The sequence below is a fragment of the Musa acuminata genome, chromosome BXJ1-4 (genome assembly GCF_036884655.1).
Source record: "Musa acuminata AAA Group cultivar baxijiao chromosome BXJ1-4, Cavendish_Baxijiao_AAA, whole genome shotgun sequence".
Lineage (NCBI taxonomy): Eukaryota > Viridiplantae > Streptophyta > Magnoliopsida > Zingiberales > Musaceae > Musa > Musa acuminata.
Window position 1 is genome coordinate 40,360,047 of NC_088330.1, and position 20,003 is coordinate 40,380,049.

General features: G+C 39.7%; 4 protein-coding genes across 9 annotated transcripts; 1 reads left to right on the forward strand and 3 right to left on the reverse strand.

Moving 5' to 3' along the window:
- The first annotated feature begins 742 nt into the window (after window positions 1-742).
- On the forward strand, window positions 743-4,303 carry LOC135669037 (probable protein phosphatase 2C 47). Of its 5 annotated transcripts, XM_065178566.1 has the most exons (8): window positions 743-951; window positions 1,062-1,129; window positions 1,251-1,343; window positions 1,519-1,732; window positions 1,845-2,039; window positions 2,127-2,228; window positions 2,615-2,820; window positions 3,533-4,303. In XM_065178566.1, exons 4-8 carry the CDS (start codon window positions 1,544-1,546, stop codon window positions 4,089-4,091), a joined length of 1,251 nt encoding a protein of 416 aa, XP_065034638.1. In that variant the 5' UTR covers window positions 743-951; window positions 1,062-1,129; window positions 1,251-1,343; window positions 1,519-1,543; the 3' UTR covers window positions 4,092-4,303. The 5 variants fall into 5 exon arrangements, with proteins under 5 accessions (XP_065034638.1, XP_065034637.1, XP_065034640.1 ...); XM_065178565.1 differs by lacking the exons at window positions 1,062-1,129; window positions 1,251-1,343; XM_065178568.1 differs by lacking the exon at window positions 2,127-2,228 and having other exon boundaries at window positions 744-1,343.
- A 2,239-nt stretch (window positions 4,304-6,542) lies between these two features.
- LOC103983421 (uncharacterized protein At4g15970) lies at window positions 6,543-8,376 on the reverse strand. The gene is made up of 4 exons (XM_065178571.1): window positions 8,124-8,376; window positions 7,702-8,046; window positions 7,051-7,534; window positions 6,543-6,945 (listed from the first exon to the last, which is right to left on the reverse strand). The coding sequence occupies exons 1-3, from the start codon at window positions 8,331-8,333 to the stop codon at window positions 7,097-7,099; spliced, it is 993 nt and encodes a 330-aa protein (XP_065034643.1). The 5' UTR covers window positions 8,334-8,376; the 3' UTR covers window positions 6,543-6,945; window positions 7,051-7,096.
- Window positions 8,377-10,059: 1,683 nt separating this feature from the next.
- Window positions 10,060-11,338, reverse strand: LOC135672204 (uncharacterized protein At4g15970-like). The gene is made up of 3 exons (XM_065180662.1): window positions 11,135-11,338; window positions 10,703-11,047; window positions 10,060-10,500 (listed from the first exon to the last, which is right to left on the reverse strand). The coding sequence occupies exons 1-3, from the start codon at window positions 11,336-11,338 to the stop codon at window positions 10,060-10,062; spliced, it is 990 nt and encodes a 329-aa protein (XP_065036734.1).
- A 3,011-nt stretch (window positions 11,339-14,349) lies between these two features.
- LOC135580860 (myb family transcription factor MOF1-like) lies at window positions 14,350-17,121 on the reverse strand. 2 transcript variants are annotated; one of them, XM_065181130.1, is made up of 6 exons: window positions 16,857-17,121; window positions 16,678-16,754; window positions 16,539-16,575; window positions 15,936-16,080; window positions 15,561-15,801; window positions 14,350-14,802 (listed from the first exon to the last, which is right to left on the reverse strand). In XM_065181130.1, the coding sequence occupies exons 1-6, from the start codon at window positions 16,981-16,983 to the stop codon at window positions 14,491-14,493; spliced, it is 939 nt and encodes a 312-aa protein (XP_065037202.1). In that variant the 5' UTR covers window positions 16,984-17,121; the 3' UTR covers window positions 14,350-14,490. The 2 variants fall into 2 exon arrangements, with proteins under 2 accessions (XP_065037202.1, XP_065037201.1); XM_065181129.1 differs by having other exon boundaries at window positions 15,936-16,078; window positions 16,528-16,575.
- Window positions 17,122-20,003: the final 2,882 nt, after the last annotated feature.

Sequence of the window (20,003 nt, forward strand, 5' to 3'; positions counted from 1 at the left end):
TAATTTTTTATTTCAAATTATTTTTAATTTAAAATTAAAAATCAATAATTTGAATCGAAATCGAAACCATTCAATTTTCGGCATGGCGTAAGTTATTTTCTGGGAGATAAATAATGGTCCACATTGGGACCACTTATCGAGGAAAAGAAGAGAATACAAAGCCAAAAGGTCGAGAAAAAGTAGAGAATGGCTGAGAAAAAGTATGTGGTCAAAGCAATAATGCAAAGCACGCATCATTTTCAATCCACTTTTGTGAGATGCCCCATTACAATAAAGAGGCTGAAGAAAGTTGTTGCTTGATAGCAACTATAATCATAATAAATATGATGATGATCTTATTATATGATAATGATATTGTAATCCAAAATGTGTTTTTGGTGCTTACCTGTAACATTTTTTAAGGTCTAATTTTTCCTAAGAATTCAAATAGCGATTATTTTTTTTATGTTTAATCAACATATATAATCAATCATACGGTACACGTGGCAGGATCATCATCGAGACTGGAACAATCCTAGCCGTTCAAAAGCCCCAAAGCTGATGTAATCTGACGATTACGAACGAATCTCCAGCCGCACCGGATCCGTGTCGCGCCCGAAAGCTCTCATCTATAGTCAACGGTACTGTTCATCGACACGTGGCTCTTCCCGATCCTTTCTCCTTTCTTTATTAAGATAGGGCCGCAACCGGGTGACCTCCGATCGCCGGTCCGCGGCGCTACGATATAAAAGATGCCCGATTCCTCTTCGCGTTTGCCTTCCTCCCTCTTCTCACTTCTAAGCTATTTCCTTTTCTCTGTTTCTCTTGGCCCCTTTTGCCGCATTTATTGTTTCCATTTTCTCCTAAAATAAAGATTCGTTGAATTCAAGAAGAAAAAGGAGAAGGCGACGACCTCTGATCGGTGAATTATTCGGACGTCACAGAAGCACCTGTCTTTTAGAATGGTCGAGGGTCAGTTTTGAAGAAAATTTATGCGATTTCTGCATTTGGTTTCCCTGCTTAGATCCGTTTATCTTCGTGTTGGCATTGATAAAGCTGGGAATTTGGTGAATTTTTTTCAGGTTTTATTTTAATGTCGATGAATTTGGGGCTAAAGATCCGATCGTTGATTTCATTATGAGCATTCTCCGTAAGGAACCTTATTGGTTGCGTATTTTTCGATTAGGTTTCTATCGCTGAGGAATCTTATTTTTATACTTTTGCTGATTTTGATTGTGTTTGGCTCTGTTGATGAGTCTTAATTGCTTCAGAGCTATTCGCTTCTATTCTTCCGTCGTTGTCATTTGGAGTTGGGACTGATGTCTTAAAAAGAGCAATTTTTCCTGAGGTCTAGTTGACTTGAGGTACCCTTCTTCGAATTGGATCTCTTCAGAGGCAAAAACCATCAAATCGTGCAATTGTATTTAATGTCTATTTTGAGAATATTCCAAATATTGAATATATTACATTGACGACATGTACTAGATAGGCACTACTGCTTAAAGGTTGCTATGGATCGTTTCTTCTATTTCTGGACAGTTGCATTAATGGTTCCGAAGGGATCATGTCACCCGGCACCGAATCCTCACCCCCATTGATTATGGACAGCAACTATACAAGCAAAGAGATGGGGTCTTTAAACAATGGTGGCGCAGAAGGTCCTAAGCCTTCAGAGAGCATGACGGGGGCAAAAGCCAGGAAACCACCTCGACACCTCTCGATCATTCGGCATTCTGTGAGCAGTGCTCGCCTGGTTTGTTCTGGCTGAACTAGTGTTCTTTTATATGAGATTTTTGTCTATCTGTATCTGGTATTTGCATCACCATGTTTCTAATTATCATGACCAAATTTCCTACTTATTCTAGGGCTTCAATTTGGGGACTCTTGCCTTGATTTCTCCGCAGCAAGGACAGACTGGGTTCTGGCCTGTGTTTCGGTCGGGTTGCTGCTCAGAGATTGGGCCGAAACCACACATGGAGGATGAGCACATTTGCATTGATAATCTCGTCGAATATCTTAGAGCTTCTACCAATTTTCCATCACCTGGTGCTTTCTATGGAGTGAGTGCCACTTACGTGGGTTCAATTCCGTGCATTTTGTAGAGTATTACATGATTTACTATTTGATCATTATGTGTTCTGTTATAGGGATGGCAGAGGGTCTTATTTTTGCGGTACCAAAGTCTATTGAACCTGCTTAAACAAGATTTAACACCCTTTATCAGGTCTTTGACAAGTTCGGATAGAAAAGTAGGTATCTTTGAGCGTTCAAATTCAATTTCTGGTACCTACATAGTTGGCAAGTACCCTTTAATTGGGTTTGAGAAAAGTTCTGATAGGAAAGTAGGTGTATAAGTGGCATTTGGATTTGGATTCAGTTTACGAGCTGGTTAGTCAGATTTGTTTGGGTGAAAATGTGAAATTGATGTCTACAGAACTCGTTTCCATTTCTATTTTGTGGTTACTATTTGGTTGATCTCTTACTCTTTTAGATGATGTGCTCAGCATTTCATGGTTGATATAGGTCTTGTAACTCATTCTCTTTTGTTACTATGATAAATGGCATTGATCATTTGGACTGTCGTTCCTAGGAATCTGATGAGCATTTACTGAGAAAATGCAGTCTGAATATGCAGGTGTTTGATGGACATGGTGGTATAGATGCAGCATGTTTTGTTCGAAATAATATCCTTAAATACATAATTGAGGACGTTTATTTCCCTGCTAGTGTGGAGAAGGCCATAAAGAATGCATTTATGAAGGTTGATCATGCGCTTGCCGATTCCCGTTCACTTGATCGCTCTTCTGGAACTACAGCACTTACAGCCCTTATTTTAGACAGGTAACATCTGATGTCACTTTCTAAAGGTATTCATCCTGTATCATGTAAGAAAGTTGAAACATATTGAGAGTTGCAATTTGACTGCAGAAAGAAAGATTCACGAACATTTGCCTGTTCGATAAATTAGGAATGAATTATGCAAGCAGTTCAAGGCCTTGGATGCATTATCCTTGGTATCTTGTGTGGCAGCACATTGTATTCCACTAATGTTTAGTATCTGTAATTCATATTTAAGCTTCATCATTAATAAAGTTGTCAGGTTGCTGGAAAGATTATCTGATTGTTCAGTATTTTGATTTCATAGAGAAAAGGTAGTGATACATAACAATGCTAAAGCTGTAATATTTAAGGTTTCAATGCAATTTTTTTGTTTGATTTTCTTTTTAAGTTCCTTGAGATTGGCACTCTTTACCAGCCAGATCACTGGATAATTAGATCTACAGAATGTTTTGTGTTGTAGAATACTGTAACGTGAAGCCGAACAAGTGTCGGGTAATAGGGTTTTAAATTTTAATTAAAGACATTTTATTTTGATTGGATAATTTGATGGGGCATTTAGTATAAATCTATATCCAAAAACAACACAAGCTTAACTGGTTTCTTATATCTTCTCTCTTTCAAGGGATGCCTGTGCTGGTTAATATTTACTTAAATAGTTGTTCTTCTTTGATGAGATGGCTAAATATTGACTCCCAATTTCTTCAATTTGTAGGTCGCTGCTCATTGCTAATGCAGGTGATTGCCGAGCCGTATTAGGGAAGCGTGGCCGAGCAATTGAACTTTCCAAAGACCATAAGCCTAACTGCAATGCTGAACGGCGTAGAATTGAGAGGTTAGGCGGTAGTGTTTACGATGGATATCTTAATGGTCAGTTGTCTGTCGCTAGGGCTCTTGGTGACTGGCACATGAAAGGCTCCAAAGGATCTGCCTGCCCGCTTAGCGCTGAACCAGAGTTACAGGAGACAATTCTAACAGAAGAGGATGAGTTCTTAATAATGGGCTGTGATGGCATTTGGGATGTCATGAGCAGTCAGTGTGCGGTGACAATGACTAGGAAGGAACTCATGCTTCACAATGATCCAGAGAAATGCTCGAGAGAGCTTGTGCGAGAAGCGCTGAAGCGAAACACTTGCGACAATTTAACTGTCATGGTCATCTGCTTTTCCCCAGATCCGCCCCCTCGCATCGAGATCCCTAGAACTCGAGTCCGGAGGAGTATTTCTTTGGAAGGCCTACATGTCCTAAAGGGAGCTCTGGACGATAATATATGATATCGGACTTCTAGTTATCCATTCTCCTATTCTGTAGCCTGTAGAGAATGGAGTCTCTTGACATTCTTGGCCTTCATTGGCAAATGAAGGTAAATTTTCAGTGAGGCTGTAGGTGAATTTTGTAGTTATTCATTGCGATGAATAACATTTGATGAGTCTGTAATTTAGATAAATTGTTTTTGAGTATGTGCTACGTGTTGCAATTAATTTTAGCATTTTGCAAACATTGATTACTTGCTTCTTGTGTTCTATAAGAATTAAAAATAATGACTAAGAGACTCCAGTGTTTTTGCTTTTTGCTTATTTGGTATCATTTCTTTAGATTTTGATACCTTGAGTTACCAAATATCAGACCGTCTCCGTGCTTGGGGGGCGGCGGGGGATGCGAGGGAAGAGATGGAGCCAGGGGAGGAGGAGACGGACGGGCTCCCCCCTCATCCTCCTTCTCCGCCTTCCCTCGCCCTCTGTGCCCTCCGACTTCATCCCTTCACCGTTCTCTCCTCCGTCTTTGCATCGTCCCCACCCCCCCCGGTCCCTCCTCTCCTCTCTCCGCCTCCTCTCCCTCCCTCTCCCTCATCGCCTCCTACTACCCTCCCCTTTCTGTCTCCTCCTTTGCCTCCACCCTCCTCCTTCTCTCTCTCCCTTGTCCACCTCCTCCCTTCCTCTCTCTCTCTCTCCGCCGCCTAACTCTTCCGTCTCCTCCTCCCCGCCTCTATCTTCCCACTCTCCTTCTCTCTCTGATTGTTAAAAAACCAAAAATGGTTGTCATTTTCTTATTCGATCAGTTTTCTTACTTAGTCGGCCTCTCTTTCTCCCTTGTATTTTTTTCTGCATCATTCTCTCATTGTTTATGGGTATTTCAAATTTTATTTTAAATTATTTATATATTTTAAATTTTTTTTAAATTAAATATCAATTCAATTAGTGATATAGTGGTCATTCATCTTATGTCTCTTGATGTCACATGTCTTATTACATCCTGTGATTAGACACTACGTAGACTTGTGATCTAAGTGTTGCATATCTTATGCATTCTATTATCCCTCGTACATGTACATCAAGTATATTTGTACATGTACATCAAATCGGTATGTTTTGAAATTGCATATCTCATGCACTTAACCTCTACGTGTGCACTTTAAGTTGATATTTTTCGAAATCCTTAAATACTTTAAGTTGATATATTTTAAATTTCTTAAATATCTCTTGCATCCAATATCGTGGTTGACGTGTCTCAATTTTCACATACGTAGGTGATTTAAGTATGTATGTTCTAACACTCTCACATGCTTAATGTATTCGATAGTCTTTATTTTGACATATTAAGAAGGCATACCTTAATGTCCTCATGCATTTCATGTATCTAAAACCCCTTACATAGAAAGTTTAAGTTGGTACACCTTAATACTATCACATGTCTTTGTGCATCCAAAACCCTATATATGTGCACTTTAATTTGACATGCCTTCATACCTTCATAAGAATTAATATGTCTCACATTCTATTATACATACATTTTAAGTTAGCATTCAATTAATATGTCTCATATATCTGACATTTTATAGGCATACAATTTAAGTCGATATACTCTTATATACTTATGTGTCTTATATGTTCGACACGCCTTATGTGGGTGATTCAATTCGACACCTATCATTGTCGTATGATAACCAATATGAGTGATGTAGACTAGTATAGCCCGATTCTCTCAAGTTTCTCATACATTAGAGACCCAAAGTATCAAGGATTTAAGTTATTATTGTCCCGACACCCTCGCAAGCTTTATGTTTAACGCACTTAACGTAGGTGATTCAAATTGGAATCTCTAACACCCTTGTATGTCCCTCATGTTTAACATCCCTTGTGTAGATCGTTCAAATTGACTTGCCTTAACATCCTCACATATCTCATGCCTTAGTGTGAGGGGTTCAAGTTGACAATACCCTAATACTTTTGAATGTCTTATGCTTTTGATACCTCCTATGTGAATGGTTCAAGTCTGCATGGCTTGAGACCCTCACATGTTTCATGCATTTGATATTTTGTATATGGATAATTTAAATTGGAAAACTTCTTATGTCCTCATGCATTATATACATCTAATATCTCATATGACTCTCATGCATTGACGCAACTATGCATCTCATGTCAATAACTCTTTTATCGATATTTTAATCGATTCGCTCTAATACCCTCGTGTATCATCGTATCTTTTTGATATATTTTGTATAGACCATCTAAGTTAGCACACCCTGACATCCTTATGCATCGCTTATCTTTAATGCTCATTGTACAAATTGTTAAAGTCATATGGGCAAAATATTATCCTTTTAGAACTCACACAAGATATTTAGTCAAATAGTAAACAACTAGTCACGGTTTGACACATAGTGCCCAATTGGCCATGACACTCCACTTAGCTAGGCAATGATGTGACATCATCTAGATTCACGTAGTCAATTAGATGATGATGGGGCACTATACAAGCATGTCCAACCAACATGATATTAAAAAAAATATTCTCTATCGATGCCTTAATTCGAAATTTATAAAAGAAGGACTTCTCCATACATACATTCATCTATGAACAGGAAAGTAGTATTGTTGGGCACGTCACAACAGTTTAAGATCCTATGCTTAAGATGAGTCCGCAGATAGGAAGGAACTATTGGCTTGACCATTCAGGAGGGGGCATCTAGTTTTCAGGCGTTATTGGGTCGAGTCATGTCAACTTTGCCACCTGACCATTTCTGACACAAACAAACAGTACGACGACGACGACCACCACCACCGGGATTGTTTCATGCATGATGCATCTTACAAGACAATCTTGCATTTCTTGTGCTGCCTTATCCTGCGTTTCATGATTTAAATCATATGTGAGACAATATTTTCCAGTGCGTAATACACGCAGCTAAAGAATCTGCGAGACAATATTGTCAAACGTTAGACATGATACCTCACTTCCCAATAATATGTGAGACAACACGCAAATTTGTCCTCCTTCAGTGTTTGGTGGACATATATTTCCTCCACTGATCAAGCATACCTCTCATTTCACTTAGCTTACTGCTTAAACCAACACGACAGTTTGCATGCATCGTACAAATGGCATTCCAATCTCTGCTTCGTATCTCACAGAGCCCATCAATGTACTTGGTGTCCAAGAACCTAATCGTCAACCCTAATTCCCTGAGGAACGCGTCGTGCTTGATGTAGTTGAACACAGTCTGATCATGATCGTTAGGATGTTTTGTCCTTGCTGAGTACCAGTACTTGAAGAATGGTATGGTTCTATTGTTGGACTTCACGTAGTTAAATCCATTGCTAGGCCAGTTCTCCAGATCAGTGGCGTTGCCGAAGAACCTGTCACAGGATACCTGGAAGTCCCCCTCCGCGTAGAAGTGTGGTAAAGGATTCCGAAACCACAATATGTCTGTGTCCTGAAATCAGACCGTGGCATGTAGTTCGTCGAGTTACATATTGACCTATATAGCATATTTGCTGGGAAAAAAAGTTTCATCTCGAGTAATCACAATTAAAGATGACAGTGGTGTCACAAACTTAACATGATTCATGCAAGTCAAATGAGTCCAGTTCGAGAACATACCGTGGCTATGAAGTTGTATCCTTTCTCGAGAACTTGGCGTTGGAAATCCAACCTTTGCCACATCATATTCAAGTAGTCGGGAGTATTGTAGTCCTTCTGCTCGGACAAGTTGGCGCCCTTGGTGTTGAGATCGAAGCAATGGCCACGCATCGACAGGCAACGCTCGTGCGCCTTCTGGTCCATGGTGATGAACACCATGTGGTTCAGAAGCTGGCTCGTCCCGTTGCCGATGCGGAAGCTCTCGAGGAACAGATCCAAAATCGATCCAGGTTCGGCCCATGCATCATTCAAGGTGGTCAGTATCACCGTCTTGTTCCCCATGTCTGCTGCCTTCAGAATCATCTCCTGGTACAGTATCATAACATGAGCACAATTAAAAGGGTGGCAAAACCGACAGAGGTGGAGCAGGGGACGGAGCTCGCCAATTGGTCTGCGGGTTCGGCGGCATCGACGGCCACGCCCATGGGAGAGCTGAGAGGCCAACGGAGGGAGGACGTCATGAGAGTGTCGTAGAGGAGAGCGCAGGAGACGGCGGCGGTGACGAAGACAACGATCGGGACGAGCCCCCTGCGAGCGAGAGATCTCAATTCCAGGCCGGCGGTGGCGAAGTCGGAGAAGGCCATGGACGACATCCTGACCAAGCAATCGCCCCCTCTTCCACCAGGGAAGCTTGTTGGTGTGCGACCGTGGGTGAAGCGGAAGCGCGCAGTTAAAGGGCGGGAGGAGACACGGTTACTTGCGAATCCGTATGATTCCGCGATCTGTCATCGAAATGTGTGCTCGCAACGTGATTTGCTTTATGTAACTACTGCACGCGACCGTCACCACCGGTATATATATATACACTATTCATTCATGAGATATGTTGACTATTTATTTATTTATTTTTTATTAGGTTGACTATTTATTGGTTTTGAGATTCTTCTTCTCATTATTTATAGGCCTCGTGTCCGTCTTGGAACCTGCACCTCTAATCCCGAGAGAAGAGCACATGAGGCAGTGTGACTCGCAAGTTGGAAGCATCAAAATCGCACATGAAAAGACATCATGCGCCGAAGTTTCTCTCCCCCCGAGCCAAATAAGTGTTGAACACAATTCTGGCACTGCCGTGCGGTCGAAGAAACCAGCCACTCGCCGGTAGATTAGGACTTGTTGAGGAGGAGCACATCTCCATGCCGCAAAGGAGTCGGTGGCTTTTACTTTTGAGGCCAAGAAGTGGACAACAGGAAGCATTGTTAATGCTTCACCCTCGAGAACTCGTTCAAAAGGAACACGATTTCTTCTTGGATGCGTATGTACAACAAAAAATAATGATCTTCTTGTAGATAGGATTGTGCTCAGAGTTCTGAAACAATATGTGATATGTGACAGATTTTGATGACATCGACTGCAGCAACGCCATGCTACTTGGAAAGAAGCAAACAAATCCCTTCGTCATCTGACAGAAGGAATTTATATTTCTTTCAATGAACACCCAAGCATGTGAAAATTCATCTTTTTCGTTTAGCCTAATCTTCCATTATCGAACTAACTTGTGGCAGGCTTTTCTGATCGTCTGAAGCATCTAAAGACGTCGCAACAACAACGGATCGATGAGTTGAGGAAGCTACGAGCAGGAATCAAGTGTGAAGTTTACAGCTTCCATGAGGCTGAGGTAAATCTCAGGTTGCTTATGCTCCCTCCTCACAGCAACATTGCGCCAGCATCTTCTATGCCATCTATGAAATGTTCCCCACAACACAGTGAATGAAGGTTAGAGATCCAAGAAGTCCCACCACAGTAGCATCTTGGACCTAATTCAAGTTGATTTTCTAGAAATTATTTATTCTTTAACTTTCCAAGTATTTGCATTGTAATTCACTGAATATAGCTTGTCATGATGATTTATTCAGCAAAACTTAATTACAGCTAAATTTGGTCGTCAGGTAAAACAGAGGAGTCTTGAACAACAAAATCTTTCAGAGGAATCACCTAAAGATCTCAAATGTCTTGAGCTAATTTTTCTTCTTACTCCAGCTGTCTTTTTTTCTGAATTAACCTGGATTGAAATGAAATCAGGAAACGAAAGAAAAGAAAATATTCATTTTTTTGTCTCAGGAAACAAGAATTTTTGGATGACTGTAAATAGAGAAAAATTCTGTGATTATCAAATGCCCATACTGTCGAACTCTTCATAAATATGCTTTTCTATCCCAACTTTCCGTTCAAAATGGTTGAGTTTTGAGGATGCATGTCAATAAAACAAAATGATGTTTATCGTTTGTGAGTGTATATCGACAAAATTGACATCAGAGCATTCTCGACATCTTCATCTAAAACTGCTTCAACCTGAGGTCACAAAGCCGCTTGAGGAAGAATCTAAGGGTGATTGCCAGAGATATACTTCTTCCACTCTTCAAGCATGCCTCTCAATTCACTGAGCTTACTGCTTAACCCAATACGGCAGTTTGCATGCATCGTGCAAACGGCATCCCAGTCTCTGCTTCGTATCTCACAGAGCCCATGAAAGTACTTACTGTCCAAGAACCTAATCGTCAACCCTAATTCCCTGAGGTACGCGTCATGCTTGATGTAGTTGAACACAGCCTGATCATGATCCTGGGGATATTTTGTTCTTGCCGAGTACCAGTACTTGAAGAATGAGATGGTCCTATTGTTAGACCTCACGTAGTTGAATCCATTGCTAGGCCAGTTCTCCAGATCAGTGGCGTTGCCGAAGAACCTGTCACAGGATACCTGGAAGTCTCCTTGGGGGTAGAACTGTGGAAGAGGATTCCGAAACCACAAGATGTCTGTATCCTGAAACAAGAACATGGCATGTAGTTCATTGAGTTCCATCGTGACATATAACACTTTTGGTTGAAGAAAGTTACAGCTCGATGGATCCACAAATGAAGATGATACATAAACTTATATAACATGATTCATATGGAAGTAACGTGACATTTGTTGCCCTTCTGCGTCCTTCAAAAAATGGAAGGAGTGCAGTTGGAGAACGTACCGTGAATATGAAGTCGTACCCTTTCTCGAGAACTTGGCGTTGGAAATCCAACCTTTGCCACATTATATCCAAGTAGCCGGGAGTATTGTAGTCCTTCTGCTCGGACAAGTTGGCGCCCTTGGTGTTGAGATCGAAGCAATGGCCACGCATAGACGTGCAACGCTCGTGCGCCTTCTGGCTCATGGTGATGAACACCAAGTGGTTCAGAAGCTGGCTCGTCCCGTTGCCGATCCGGAAGCTCTCGAGGAAGAGATCCAAAACCGATCCAGGTTCCGTCCATGCATCATTCAAGGTGGTCAGTATCACCGTCTTGTTCCCCATGTCTGCTGCCCTCAGAATCATCTCCTGTTACAGTATCATAACATGAGCACACTAAAAACAGTAGCATGCACAACTGGCAGAGGTGAAGCAAGGGGCGACGACGGAGCTTGCCAATTGGTCTTGGGGTTCGACTGTCTCGACGGCCACGTCCAATATGGGTGAGCTATCACGCCCACGGAGGTATGATGGTATGAGAATGCCGTAGAGCAGAGCGCCGGGGACGACGACGGCGACGAGGACAAGGATCATGGCGAGCCTCCTGACAGCGCGAGATCTCATCTCCCGGCTGTTGGTGGCCGAGTCGGATAAGGCCATGGGTGATGTTACGACCGAGTAATGGCGACGCCCAAGCGGCGTGATGCGGAAGCGTGTGTATATACTTTCATATGAATCAATTCCTTTAATAATTGGATTCACCCTCCATCATTACAATATATATATATATATATATATATATATATATATATATATATATATATATATATATATATATATATATATATATATATATATATATATATATATATATATATATTATTGTCAATTTTATTTACAAAATATAATTCTTGTAAATTTATATAATCACTCTTACCAATCAAGTTAATTAATTTTCCTTCACCACAATAATGGAATATATTAAGAATGAAGTTAGGAAACATTTAAATAAAAATATGTAAGGAAACAATTCAAATCTTTGATTCAAATATATCTTTGTCGTCCATGTTTCCGAAATATGATTCATGGTGAATTAATGTGATTACTTTTAGAGATCATATTGATTATGTTTATTTTTAAATTATTATTATTATTATATTATACAAATAATGATGGAAGGTATTAGAAATGATGATTATGCAATGAAATGATTAAAATAAAAATATTTAACGAAATAATTCAAATCCTGGGTTCACATTTGTTATTACTATACATATTTAAGAAATACAATTAATTAGAAATGAACATAATTATTTCTAGAAATGATTTATCTTGGTTTTAGATCATTGTTTTCTTGCTCCCAATCTTATTTGAGGCTAACACAACATAATTATCCTAGTGTTGGTTCATGGTATAACTTGCTTAGTTTCTACGATAACATTGTAATATTTTTTACGAAGCATACGAGTAAAATAGATTATTTATGATTAATATTATCATCTGATTTGATAGGATAATTAGTATATCAATATAGTTTAACTCAAATAAAATATCTAAATTGATGTACAATAATATGTCCATTAAACTCTTATATATGCGACTAATCAAAGTATTATAAACTCTCATGCTTAAGGATTCAGTGTATTTGTTAAGATCTAATATAACCCAAATCAAAGCATGATACATGTGAGGTAGGCTTAGTGATGGCTTTATATTATAACGTATCATTTAATCTTGTCATGAATATTTATTTTCTATTTGAACCCCTCATTATGTTTCGAACATCAATTATCATGGCCCGACTTAATAGGATAACCAGTATATCAAGATAATTTGGCATAAATTACTAATCAAAATAATTAAGTTAAAATTAACATGGATATACTCATCATCATCATACTCTTATAATGAACGAGAAGTATGTTCGTGGTTCTCCACGTCTCTTCTTCATGCGACTCTTGCTTCACTTTCCAACTAATCAGTCCATTGGGTGGCATCCGTAGAAACTTCACTAGAAGTATGGATGAAGCTTCAAAAACTCTATGCTAATCGACACTGTTCACGCATCACTCATCTAAATTAGGGACTCCATGATGATTTATTTGAGCATGAAGCTTTTCTAATATAATGGAGCATCGGGTGCAAAAGTAATATATTTTTGACAAATATATTTGATCATGACAGATACTTCATATACTCTTTTGTCTCGATAGAAGCATCATAGAGAAGACACCTTTATTATATCGATCACTTTAGATGTTTCTTGTTTTTCATACATCATTACATCTCATGTAAAGGGTATACTTTAGTTGTGTAGAGAACTTTAGATTATTTTTTTTTTTTTGTATTAGACAGAAGTATTGCATATAAGGGATGCCTCAATCATGTTTCGTATTCTTTTTTTGTTTTGAGTTAACACATTAAGACATTTTAATCATTGGACACTTTGAGTATTTTTTTTTTTATCATGGATGACGGATGTATTATGCATGAAGAACACTTCGATCGCATTGAATATTTTCAATATTTTTTTCTCAAGCAGATGTCTTACATGCAAGAGAGACGCTTTAATTATGTTGGATATTTTGAATATGTTTTTCTCTTAAAATAAAATAGATCTTTTGTTTGTCTTGAATGTTTTGAATATATATTTGTTTACTTTATGCTAACTCATCATGAGTGGAGGAAACAGTTTTGAGTGCGTCGAAAGCTTGGTATGTTCTTCAATCGTGAATTACATTACTGCTTCTTATACATAGACATAAGAAGCTTTGAACATGAGTTAGCACATATGCGCAAGCATAGATGAATGAAGAAGCTTTGAATTTATGTATGAAAACTGCTACTTTAATTGCATATGCATTGATGAGATTCAGGTATCTGTGGCTCGCAGAACAGTAGACTCTGTCTGAGGGGATCCACATGGATCGTTTATGACTCGGGTGTCTTCTTCCGCAATTCTCTGCTGCAAAAGCTACAAATAAAAAAGGGTACTTTGTTGTCGCCTGGCTTCAGTAGGAAATGGACCAAAGACCTTTCTCGTATTCTATTCTTGCGACTTTTCAGTTGGCAGGTCTGCCCTTCGACAGATGAGAACGAACAAGGCACGAGTAGCAGTGATATGACACCTGACATCTTCCTTTATTCCAATCAAAAGGCCACTGTTTGTGCTTACCATGAGAATTTTAACCTATAACATGTTCATGAATCCTGGTGACTTCCAACAACTGCTCAGAAACACTTGTCCGATTGAGGATAAGACTTGGCTGTAAACAGAGTATTCCCTTTCAGGTCTTCCAAGTGGTCTTTCATCTTTCTCACACTACCTTGGGATCTGTTCATCTTTCCCCTGGTACCAGGTCCTGCAGTATGGATAATGGTTGGCTCCTGCATCAAGTTCGATGAAGAGAACAAATGTTTTACCCACTAAACTCTGTTGATAGAATGCATCAAGACAAAGTTCACTGGTTTCATATCTTTTTACAGAAGCATTTAAAATACATTTCATACAATCACTTGCAAGAAGTAATCTTTTTATTTGACTAGTTTTTGTAAATACTTGGCACTTATCCCCGTGGATCATCTCACATCTGATTTTTCTTGGGGAGTTCTAATATGGAAGAGATACATCAGAATCAGTTCGAAATTTGTCACCGAAGGCTTTCAAAATAAGTCTTTAGTCGCTCTAAATCAGAACTTGCAGCAACCTATCAATTTTAACTCACTAAATCAAGCCATAGAAAAAGAAACAATGTAAGAAGAGGATTCGCAAAAAATAGAAATTGAAGAACAAGATATGTAAGTGATGCAATTCAAGAGTCGCAGATCGACATGGAGAGCTCCAGATTAGCTGTGTTATGACTGACAGAATAATGTGAGTGATCATTGAAGTTTCTCCCTGAGGAAGAAGAGAATGCACAGCTTCCTTCACTTGATGATGAGTTGTTCCTTTGAGATGGATGCAATGACAAGGACAGTGACAGAGAACAACCATTGGTTTCCTTGCTCTCCACAAACTCATTGCTCAACGATGGGGATTTGTATGACAGATGCCCATTCTCGTACACCTCTGTAAACATGAACTCTTCTGTAGATCTGAGACACTGGCGATTCAGTACAGTGGTCTGCAAGGATGAGAATGATGTTACACTGTAGCCGACAAGCTATTTTTTGACTCAACAATGAAGATTAACAGCAAAGTCATAGGATTTAATGATCTGATTTAGGCCATGCAAAGAAAGAAAGCTTCTGAAAATGCAATAAGAAGCTTTTGTTTTAATGCTTTGTATGCACATGAGAAGCAAATCCATTTCATTTTCATTGTAGCCATTGTTATTTTAATTAGGATTTAATCTCAGACTATTACCATTATATAATCTGCACTGGTTAAGACAATGAAATAGTGATCTTCTTGAAAGTTAACAATGTCTCGTCACTGTAAATCATCACATTACTTTGTATCAAATTTCATACCAAGAGATGTATAAAGACCACTAAATATCAACCATTCAATACTTTCATTTTTCATATATGCCAATATGATGCAGTTAATTATTCACTCGTACCTAATTTTGTGTCTTATTTTTACCATGTGGATGAGTGAAGAAAAGAAAAATAAATGTTTAACATAGTAGATGCAAGAGGATTGTTTAGCTCCCAATCACTAGATAGACAACAAAAACATGAGGAACAAACTAGCCATGCATGATGATCCCTGCAATCTTTGACACAGCAACTTGATGAAAGAAATCCTGTGGCAGTTGATCAATCAATAGATAACTAGAAGAGAAATAAAGCTGACATTTAAGGAAGGAAGACAGAGAAGCTTTGCAGGTGAGAAGATCAGCAGGGTGCAAAAGGCTTTCTCACTTTTCTCATTTACCTTAAAAGGGTCAGATTCTTCCACCATGTATCCAAGAACTTTGAGCTTGGTAGGGTGATCAGCTGCCATGTCCTCAGTCTGCAGAGCATCCCTTTGCCAGCTGATACCCTCCTCCTTTATTCCCCTATCCACAGCTAAGGTTTGCATGCAATTACCAATCCAGTACTGGGAGGTGACTGTCTCACAGATTTGCTGACTGCATTGCCCACTTTTGGAGTTGGGTTGTGCATCCAACCTAGCCCTGTTAATATAATGAACAAAAGAATGGGCAAAGGATCAGCAAAAGGTAAGGAGAAGAGTCTCGGATGAAGTCTTTATATGCTGCTCTATGACTGATACTGCATTAGCTGGAGATAAAGCTAGTAGCTTACCAACCTTTTCAGAAGGGGAAGAGAAGAGTACATCGGTTGATACTGGAACTCCTCCTTAGTTGGGTCCCAAGCTTGGGTAGAACCAAGATCATGTTGCTCATCAGCACCTTCATCATTGCCTTGGCATGAATGCTTTCTTCCATGGAACTCTGCTGATGACGAGGAGAGAAGAACAGGAATTATAGCCTCCTTTAGATGACATCTTTCTTTCGTCTTAACAAATGAAACAGTCAACGCAATGAAACCTATGGAACTGAAGAGGCAAAAGAAGGTGAAGTTGTTGCTTGCAGTTCTTAGTGACAGAAAATAACAGATAGTCATAAAAGGATGGGAAGCTTAAATTGAGCAAGAAAAGGTTCGCTTTGCTTAATTCGCATCTTTTTGATGATTTATGCTCCTCCAATATCTCTGCAAACAGATTACAAAGAGATGGGAAGCAACGAGTGCTACAAATATCGTAGCTGAATGGAAAGCATGCCTTTCTTGTTTCATGGACTCATGCAGAACTGCTACGACGCCCTCACGAGTAGTTCCTTGTTTCTTGTCGCACATACACGAAATGAAATGAACTAAGACAAAAATCACAAGGAGAAAACTATTTCCATACCTTGCCTGCCCATGTTATTCCTCGTGCTTCTATACATCTGATTAAACCAGTGAGTGGCATAAAGAAGAAGAAGAAGAAGAAACAGAAAAGAATGAAGTCACAATCAATCGTGTACAGGAAGCTGCAGAAGCGAACAAACCTGGAGATGACTCTTGACATGGGATATGGTTAGTCCACTAGTATTCATCAACTGGAGCACAAGCTTAGGTGTGGCCTCTGCGTGCGAGATAACACGAACAACAGCGCAAACTCTACATCTCAGAAACCAAGCAACAATGATACGGGAAGTAGATAGATAAGGGAGAAGCAGATACATACTGTCTTGGCCTCCAAGCCTTTCTATGGCATGAACGAAGCATTGGTGGAGCTCAGGCGTCCATTTCAACCGAGGAACCTTCGATCTAATGTACTGTCTCACGGCTCCATTCCTTCTGCAGTTCCCCATCTCTCTCTTCCCTGCTGTAGGCTTCTATTGAGATCAACAGTGGTGTCTCATACAAGAAAAACTGAGAGGAAAGAACCAAACAGAAGTGTTTGGTGACTTGATGGTCCTGATCACCTATCTCAACCTGGGGCTTCCTATCAAAAGAGCTCTCTTTGTCTTGCACCTTCTAACACAAATATTTCTCTTTATCTAGAATGATTTATGTAAAGGTCTTCACCTTTGAGCTGCCTGTGCTACATGGGACCTCTACAGATCGATGGGACCGTCGAGGATTAACACAACACTCAGTATGGGAAGCCACGGATCACGAGAGCAGTTCTTTGTTAACAGGATTTAATGACCAAAGAGAGAGAGAGAGAGATGGGAGAAGACAAAATCCTCATGCTGGCCTTACTGTCATACACTCCATCCCTCTACCTGAAAAGCGAGAAAGAATTCGCATATCATCACCTTCTCCAAATTATGACAGTTGGGCACATCAGCTTTTGACTCTCTACGCTGAAAGAATTCGCGTGTCACCACCACCTTTTTAGCTCTTTGTGAGCTACCGTATTACTGGTAGAAACTTCACCCTCTCTCCTTCCTGTTGCAAACACAGCGTGGTATGTTTACACCATTCTATCCATCATTGTCCTATCTTTCTTTCTTCTCTCATCAATGTTTTTCTCCTCCTTTCCCGTCACATGGTCAACTATGTGGTGCAGTATGCATGAGACCGAATGAACAGTCTTCGGTCCACATTATACAAACAATTAATATTCTTATTCCCAGTGAGATTTGGCCTTCTCAAATCTATCAACATCAGTGCCAACCCTGTGATGTAGGACAGAGACTTCCTGCAGTAGAGCTGAGATACACAGGAGAGGGGCTTTGGAGACAAGTTTCCAAAGGAGCGCTTGTTATATAACATCGAAAACTTCAAAGGCTATCAGTCTCTGCCTAGTTCTGAATTCCTCCTGTCGCATGCAGGATTTGGCAGAACTAATAAAGGGATGGTGGAACATGTTGAGGGTCCCTTCACCTTGTGGGTCTTCATGGGAGACAGTGGGAAGCAGAGGAGAAAAAGTAAGCTAGCATAATAATAATAAAGAGTTGGACTAACTTCAGCTACAACTAGATGACAGTACTGCTACCTCTCATTTGCTAGCATAAACTGTTACGATGGAGTAGAGGACAGGTTTGTTCCAGAGCTGATATATATATATATATATATATATATATATATATATATATATATATATATATATATATATATATATATATATATATATATATATATAGCTTTTTTTGTACATTATAAAAGAATTTTTGGGTTGAGATCCCATGATTGATAAGTTTCTGAACCTACTAGCAAATCAAATGCAGCAGCATCATGCACAAAGGAAGCTGTCTTTTTCATATCACCTAGTATTATGACATCTGAGCTTTGAATACAGATCCAGAGATCAAGGAATTTAGGCTGTTCATCTCAGCAAATCATTTAAAAGGAATATTAGTTCATCTCTGTCTCTTAATTGTCCCTGAGACAGACAGAGTGACTGTAAAAAGGAACATTGATTGTGTCAAATTTTCTTGAATTATAAAATATGCACACACAGGTTATAGATTTCAAGCTATTCCAAAGAAATATCATGTCTATGTAGGAGAAGATAAAAGAATTGGAAGGTTTTAGTAAAAGAATATTTGCTTGGTCTTCCATACTTACAATCAATCCCTTTGAAGATCAAACAATGGGAGGTGAAACTCATGAACAATTAGGAGCAAATAATCCACTTTCTTGTCTTGCTTACTGCCCACAAGCCTAGTCGACCATGGAGAAGCTTTGCAGGACTACAGTACCACCCCAAGTTTCTCTTTTGAGATCCTATAATACCTACTTTGCAGCTACACAAACAAGTCTACAGCTTGGAATGACAGGCCAGTTTTGTGCCTGAAACTAGGAGTTGTTATCCCATCACCATTCTGGTAACCCAGACCAACCCTCAGCTCCCAATCACCTCCCTTGAAGGATTATAGAGAAGAAGAAAGAATTCTGACTTGAATTGATATAGTCCCGTTTACACATTACCTGCTTGCTTTTTGTGCTTTCCGCTAAATACCATTTCCAACTCCAAGCTAAAAAACGACTATTTTCTTCTAATTGTTTAAGCTCATCCTGTCACCATATAGAGAGTGGGAAGGGGTGGGGTGGCAGAGGAATGATGGGAGTTGCTGCAGATGGAATGATGGTGGTGAGGACGGCAGAGCGATCCAAATATGTGAATAATTATTTGCTGTCCTCCCGGGAAAAGGTTTCATAGACAGACAAAACAACAAACAGGTGGAGTGCATGGGAAGAGTCCAAACATGGCATTCAATGGCCTCTGTATGTGCTTGACTCGCTCGTCAATTTGTGCCTCCTACTTCTGGTGCTCTCTGTGAGCCCACTTCCTGTCATATTTTGTGTAGCTTTCTCTGCGTTACTCGAATGGATGCACTGACATAGACGACGTGAAGCTGTCGAGTAGTAGTACCACGTACACATGCGTATGTCTCTCCAAGTTCATGTATGGACCCTTCATTACCGTTGAATACGTCCTATCTACCGCACCTCACCATTGGTTCTGACTCGGTTGATCACGAGTAAGCTCTGCGTCGGAACAGAGAGAAAGATTCGGTCTCTCCAACTCTATAATTGACACGAAATTAATGTGGCATTATCAAATTTGAAGGGAATAGAAAAGCTATCACTTAGGTTTGGGAACAACATCAGTATGTTACCAATATTTCAGACATGGCAGAACTGTTGCCAATTGTCATCATCCCCATCTCAAAATCCTTCTTACAGAATAGGAATGTATGTGTGCGTTTTGATTCAAGATGGTCAGAGTTACGTCCACGTCGCCTATAATCAATCACATTTTGTGCATGCATTGGCTCGAAGTCTACGACAGCCAAAACATCGGATATACTGTAGCGGCGTAGCCCATTACCTACCCCGGACACTGTGGTGATGAAGCACACGTGAACTGGCAGTGGTG

Coding starts and splice junctions, on each gene's coding strand:
- LOC135669037 (XM_065178566.1), top strand. CDS start 1,544: ATGTCACCCGGCACCGAATCCTCACCCCCATTGATTATGGACAGCAAC. Junction 2,040..2,126: donor CACCTGGTGCTTTCTATGGA/GTGAGTGCCACT, acceptor GTTCTGTTATAG/GGATGGCAGAGGGTCTTATT. Junction 2,821..3,532: donor ACAGCCCTTATTTTAGACAG/GTAACATCTGAT, acceptor TTCAATTTGTAG/GTCGCTGCTCATTGCTAATG.
- LOC103983421 (XM_065178571.1), bottom strand. CDS start 8,333: ATGTCGTCCATGGCCTTCTCCGACTTCGCCACCGCCGGCCTGGAATTG. Junction 8,047..8,123: donor CCGAACCCGCAGACCAATTG/GCGAGCTCCGTC, acceptor ATACTGTACCAG/GAGATGATTCTGAAGGCAGC. Junction 7,535..7,701: donor GATACAACTTCATAGCCACG/GTATGTTCTCGA, acceptor GTCTGATTTCAG/GACACAGACATATTGTGGTT.
- LOC135672204 (XM_065180662.1), bottom strand. CDS start 11,338: ATGGCCTTATCCGACTCGGCCACCAACAGCCGGGAGATGAGATCTCGC. Junction 11,048..11,134: donor TCGAACCCCAAGACCAATTG/GCAAGCTCCGTC, acceptor ATACTGTAACAG/GAGATGATTCTGAGGGCAGC. Junction 10,501..10,702: donor GGTACGACTTCATATTCACG/GTACGTTCTCCA, acceptor TTCTTGTTTCAG/GATACAGACATCTTGTGGTT.
- LOC135580860 (XM_065181129.1), bottom strand. CDS start 16,983: ATGGGGAACTGCAGAAGGAATGGAGCCGTGAGACAGTACATTAGATCG. Junction 16,576..16,677: donor ATGTCAAGAGTCATCTCCAG/GTTTGTTCGCTT, acceptor TGGTTTAATCAG/ATGTATAGAAGCACGAGGAA. Junction 16,079..16,527: donor GCAGGCAAGGTATGGAAATA/GTTTTCTCCTTG, acceptor TCATCAGCAGAG/TTCCATGGAAGAAAGCATTC.